Raw genomic sequence first — 6285 nt, 5'->3', positions numbered from 1 at the left:
TACTACAGCTGGGTTACAGTGGAAGCAGGGATAGAGCAAGGGTGGGCGGCTAATCCAGGGTGGAGAGCCGTGCAGCAAGACCTCAAGGATGCCCACTGATGCTTGTTGGCAAAGGGAAATAAGGGGGAATTCGCTTTTGGACATCAAAGGGCCCATCAGATAATTTGGGGGCATTTTAGATACGAGTGAGCAGGAAATTGGGGAATGAACCGGGAGATGAGGACTGCTCCAAGCAGCCGAAAGTGGCTTGGATAGAGAGCCACTTTTCAAAGGTTAGAGGATCTATGGTGAGAGGGGAGTGTTTTGGAAGAAGGAAGCTAAATGTGTAAAATGCTGCTCCGACAGGGACTTTTTCCTGATTTCCAACCAGGACGGGGCTGCGTGTAACCTGAGCCCTTCATTCCATGTTTCACAATCTGAGGCCCCGTCTCAAATTTCCCCCTATTATTGAGTAAGCTCGTTGCTAGAGTGCGGCCTTGGAGGGTCCCTCGGGGTCTTCCATCTTCTGTCAGCCCATCATTCCTCTCCTAGGCAGGCCGACATGCCTGCAGTTTTGCCTCGGCCTGGAAGAGGGACGGAGGACAGGCACGGGGCACCAGGCAGCGGAAAAGATGTGCTTCTGACGCTCGCTTCTGAGCCAGCAGTGCAGCTCGGGCTGAGTTAATGCGACGGCACACAGGTGGCTCTCGCTCCCGCCCAGCACAGCACAGCCACTCCCAGTCACCGCAGCGGAACGAGCATGTGGCTGGAAACCAGGGGGCAGAGCCGGGGTTGGTGTGACCCTGAAGCCCATGTGGTTCCCTTCGAGGGACCTTCAGAGCGCTGACCTGCATCCAGCCAGGCTCTCGCTGTGAAGAAGAGCAGGGTTTGTTTACCTCCGTTCTGGCTGATGGGAGCCTGGCTGAGTGATGGTTGCTGGTCTTCTGTGCATTCCCAGTGTCTCAAAGATAGTAGGTCTCCTTGTGAGTCAGCCTGGATGCTTCATGCAGGTCCTTTGGGATACGCAGAACCTTTCAGTGCATTGTCGGGGCTGCACCATTGCCAAGTTGAGGCATTCCCAGCAGGGCTGCAATATTCAGGTCTGAAAATGCCCCGTCAAAGTGATGGCCGGGTCTCTTCCCACTTGACTGCCTCACTGGGAGCTGATGGAGGAGGTGGTCCATGGTCTGGATCTTTTCTTTCCAGCGGTCCTAGCAATTTTTGTCTTTCTGTGTGTGTGTTCCTTATGCCACATCTCTTTGCATTTGGTAAGAGTTCTTCAGATGTGTTTTGATCTGAACTTTACTGCCAGTGCAATATCCTGAAATATTAGCTTTCATTTCTTACTGGATATATTTCCTTGTCTGGCCACCTAGACAGTTCAGAGTTTCTCAAGAGTTCACTATGTGTGAGCTCTTCACTTGAAGGCAATTCCTCAGAAGCGAGGCTTTGGCAGGGCCTCCAAAGTGCAGAAGGGGGAACGTTGGAGTTGTTGGCAAGAAAGTTGCCAACTTTGCCTTGAGCTGGAATGAGCTCAGCTGTTTTGGCCTTTCATTCCTTCCAAGATTTTCATTTTCTCTTTCTTCCCAAAGCAGATGAATTGCAAGACAGTCGAATTATATGGATCCCTGTGTCATATCATCAGAAACAAGTGAGGACGAAGTGAGCAAAGAGACATTTCCAAATGCACAGAATGCAAAAAGCACAGGGAAAACCAAGTAAAGAACAGGAGACAATAATCCTGTATTTCTCAAAGTGCTGGAAACCATCTTCTGGAAAGATACCAGAAGTTCAGAAAAGAGGAAAGAGAATGGTCCGGGGTATCACAAACTCACAAAGGATCAATGAAAACAATCAATTGAACTGTAGCAACTCCAGAGACTGAATGAATTTGCAGAATGTTGAAAGAGATCCATGCAGGAACCTCGCTCTCCATCTAGCTCTCTGCAGGACGCAGATGAACATGTCTACTTTGGGACGAGTCACAGAGAGCGAGAACTGACTTAATAGGCAACAGCGATCCAACAATTGAGGAGGCCCTGTATAATCATGGAAAGTAGGGAGAGCGTAAGGGCTGGTGAGAGGCTTCCAGAGGATGGAGGAACCCAGCCTGGAGAGCAGCAAAATACATGCATGGGATATTGTAAGACCTTCGGTGATCCAGGTGGTGTTTCTAGATGCGAAAGAAAGCACATTGGGGAGATCGGAAATAAAGGCATGGAATGTGGAAAGAGCTTCAGTCAGCATGGACATCTGATAAGGCATCAAAGAACTCACACTGGGAAGAAGCCATACACGTGCATGAAATGTGGAAAGAGCTTCAATCAGAGGGGAAATCTTACAACGCATCAAAGAACCCACACTGGGGAGAAGCCACACACCTGCATAGAATGTGGAAAGAGTTTCAGTCAGAGGATATGTCTTATACTGCATCGAAGAACCCACACTGGGAAGAAGCCATATTCATGCATGGAATGTGGAAAGAGCTTCATTCAGTGTGGACATCTCATAATGCATCAAAGAATCCACACTGGAGTGAAGCCATACAAATGCATGGAATGTGGAAAGGCCTTCAGTAGGTGTGGAGAGCTTACTCAACATAACAGGACCCACACAGGGGAGAAGCCATTCAAATGCATGGAATGTGGAAAGACCTTCTGTCGGAGTGGAGAGCTTACTCAACATCACAGGACCCACACAGGGGAGAAGCCGTACAAATGCATGGAATGTGGAAAGAGCTTCAGTCAGAGTGGAGAGCTTACTCAACATCACAGGACCCACACTGGAGAGAAGCCATTCAAATGCATGGAATGTGGAAAGACCTTCAGTGGGAGTGCAGGTTGTATTCATCATCGCAGGACCCACACAGGGGAGAAGCCGCACACATGCATGGAATGTGGAAAGAGCTTCCGTCAGAGGAGATGTCTTATGCTGCATCAAAGAACCCACACTGGAGAGAAGCCATACACATGCATGGAATGTGGAAAGAGCTTCACTTTTAGTGGAAGTCTTACTCGACATCAAAGAACCCACACAGGGGAGAAGCCATACAAATGCACGGAATGTGGAAAGACCTTCAGTCAGAGTGGATATCTCATAACGCATCTAAGAACCCACACTAGAGAGAAGCCATACCAATGCATGGAATGTGGAAAGACCTTCAGTAGGAGTGGAGAGCTTACTCAGCATAACAGGACCCACACTGGAGAGAAGCCATACAAATGCATGGAATGTGGAAAGAGCTTCAGTCGGAGAGGATGTTTTATACTGCATCAAAGAACCCACACTGGGGAGAAGCCATACACATGCATGGAATGTGGAAAGAGCTTCATTCGCAGTGGAAATCTTAGAAAGCATCGAAGAACCCACACTGGAGAGAAGCCATACACATGCATGGAATGTGGAAGACGCTTCAGTCAGAGGAGACCTCTTACACTTCATCGAAGAACCCACACTGGAGATAAGCCATACACATGCATGGAATGTGGAAAGACCTTTTGTCAGAGTGGACATCTCATAAATCATCAGAAAACCCACACTGGAGAGAAGCCATACACATGTATGGAATGTGGAAAGACCTTCAGTCGGAGCGGACATCTCATAAGGCATCAAAAAACCCATACAGGAGAGAAGCCATACACATGCACAGAATGTGAAAAGGCCTTCAGTCAGCATGGACATCTCATAAGGCATCAGAGAACCCACACTGGAGAGAAGCCATACACATGCATGGAATGTGGAAAGACCTTCAGTGGGAGTGGAGATCTTACTCATCATCACAGGACCCACACGGGGGAGAAGCCATACAAATGCATGGAATGTGGAAAGGTCTTCAGTGGGAGTGGAGGTCTTACTCAACATCACAGGACCCACACTGGAGAGAAGCCTTACACATGCATGGAATGTGGAAAGGCCTTCAGTGGGAGTGGGCATCTCAGAAGGCATCAAAAAACCCACATTGGAGGCTTCCGGTTTGGCGTCATGGCGGCACAAATGTGAGGAGCGCGGGTTCCTGCTATCACGCCGGTATTTGTTTGACCGAGAGCCGTGGGAGGCTCATCTAAGCCCTGTCGGGGCGAAGATTAGATTGTCCGGGCACTCTTGTAATTGTGCGGTGTAGCGGCTCCGCATTTATTGGGAGAGATTTGGTCTTTTCTCAGTCGGACAACACAGAGAAGAGATAACAGCTCCCTACAAGCCATTTACATCCGGGAGAATTGCGTAGAAGAATTAGCTGGAAGTTCATTGGACCTGCTGGATCAGCTTTTTTATCTTTTTTTTTCTTCTATACTACCCGGGAAGAGCAGCAGCAGCTTCTAATTTGGCATAAAGAAAAACAGGGAAGCCCTTTGATGGAGGGAGGAATTCTTCCTCCCCTCATGGAGTTTTAAGTGGCGACTGTTCTGGGGGAGAGGAACTGAGGCTCTTTTGGGAAGTTTGGGGCTGGAGAGAAAGGCCTTTTTTTTCTAACCTCCCCAAGGGCGAGGAATCAGAATAAATAATTACTCTGGAATAACGTGATAGAAGATAAAGTTTACCTTGATTGGCCATTTTTCTGTCTTTTTCTTGGACTCTTGCCAGAAAGAATTGGACTCTTGCCAAAACAACTTTCATACCAAAATATCACCATGCTTTCTTTGTGTCGCCATATTTTTTTTGCCGTTTTTTGGAAAATATCAAAAAGAGCTACATAGGATGCTTCCTGCGATACGGACACCCTTAACAGATTTGCATACATGCCAAGACGCAATGTTAATTCAACAGGAAAACATTTCAATTGAACAAAGAGAATGTCTCAACAAATTGGATAATTCTGTTAAGGGGGTTTTGGTGGTCATTCAATTTAAAACTGAACAAAATACACAAAAAATACAACAATCATATGAAACCCTTAAATGGTGGATAAAGAAACACAATTAATAATGCCAATAGAGCGGTTATCATGGGATTCACTTGTTTTATTAGAGAGGGAGGAGGTATCCAGATATTTGAGAGAGCCTATGTTTAGGTGGCTATTGACAGAAGGAACATCTCTTACCTGGAACGTTACAAGACACAAACCGGACTCGATTGTTAAGGCACAAGAGTTGAATGAAAAATTTAGAAGTATGTCTGAAGAGGCAGAATTGGGTGCCTCAAAAAAAGGAGGGATAGGTGCCGAACTAACTACATATCATTCTGAGGAAGGAGAAATAGTGAATACTGATTTGCAACAAGCACTCCAGATACTGAAAACAAAAGAAGAGAGATGGGGCAGGGGTGTAATGAAGAAACAGAAGAATTTTCTTTTTTAAAAGAAATGATTTAAATGGGTTGACATGTTTATATGTGGTATGAGATGGCTAAGTTACATGATTTTTTTTTAAAGTTGCTATACTAGAAAACCATTCATGTTGGTGTAGGAAAAGGTATACTAAGATGTTTTTTTCACCCATGGAAGCTTCTCTGTATCCAAATATATTGAATGTTGAAGGGATTATAAGATATGATGTACATTTTGGATAAAGATGGAGGATTGAAATTGAGCTAAGAAATACAAGAACAAGGAGTTGGTATCTTTTGGTGACATAAGGTGCAGATACAATCAAGATATGTTAAAGATTGTAAAGAGTGGGGTTTTTATAAGGAGTTCATAGTATTTGACTAAGTGATGCTTAAATTAGATGAAATATTAACAACTTCATATAAAGAAAGCTTGTATACGATGTGTTATAGGTGGTAGCTGTCGCCAGATAGATTAGCCAACATGTTTTTAAAGATGTCAAATGGATGCTGGATATGTAAACATAAATTGGGTATTTTTTATTGTATATGGTAGAGGAAGTGGTACAAAAATCCTTAGTTTCTTCAACCTGAAATTTCTTTTCTCATTAGGCATTATACTGGGACATTAGTAAATAAGAAATGTATCCGATTTTACATGTAATCATTGCAGTGAGGAGTGTATTTGCTTAATACTGGAACAATGAGGAATTACCCATCGATGAATTGATTAAAAGATCCTGGATTGTGCAGAAATGGTCAGACTGAATTAATCCTTGAAGGAGAAAGAAGATACTGACTTCTATCAAACTTGGGATTTTTTTCTTTTATTATTGGCTAGAGAAACAGGACTTCACATAGACTTCAACATCTTTTTGGACTTGGCTTAGATTTAAATATGTTTTTTAAGTTATCATAAATGGATTTGAATATGACTAAGGAATGTTTTAAAAAAATGAGTAGGGGGCTGACCCAGTATGTCTGATGTATTAGATGATTGATGTTTTAGCGTTAGTTTAAAAATTTTAATGAAATTTATTTTAA

The 6285-nt window shown here is 44.3% G+C and overlaps 1 protein-coding gene across 1 annotated transcript; it reads left to right on the top strand.

The window, feature by feature from the left end:
* Positions 1-1612: 1612 nt before the first annotated feature.
* On the top strand, positions 1613-5997 carry LOC123019453 (zinc finger protein 883-like). Its single transcript, XM_044422341.1, has 2 exons — positions 1613-1630; positions 1767-5997. The coding sequence occupies exon 2, from the start codon at positions 2029-2031 to the stop codon at positions 3976-3978; it is 1950 nt and encodes a 649-aa protein (XP_044278276.1). The 5' UTR covers positions 1613-1630; positions 1767-2028; the 3' UTR covers positions 3979-5997.
* Positions 5998-6285: the final 288 nt, after the last annotated feature.

Source organism: Varanus komodoensis, unplaced genomic scaffold, assembly GCF_004798865.1.
Source record: "Varanus komodoensis strain SLA01 unplaced genomic scaffold, ASM479886v1 scaffold1257, whole genome shotgun sequence".
Lineage (NCBI taxonomy): Eukaryota > Metazoa > Chordata > Lepidosauria > Squamata > Varanidae > Varanus > Varanus komodoensis.
The sequence above is the reverse complement of the archived record's forward strand: the minus strand, read 5'-3'. Positions and strand labels throughout refer to the sequence as shown.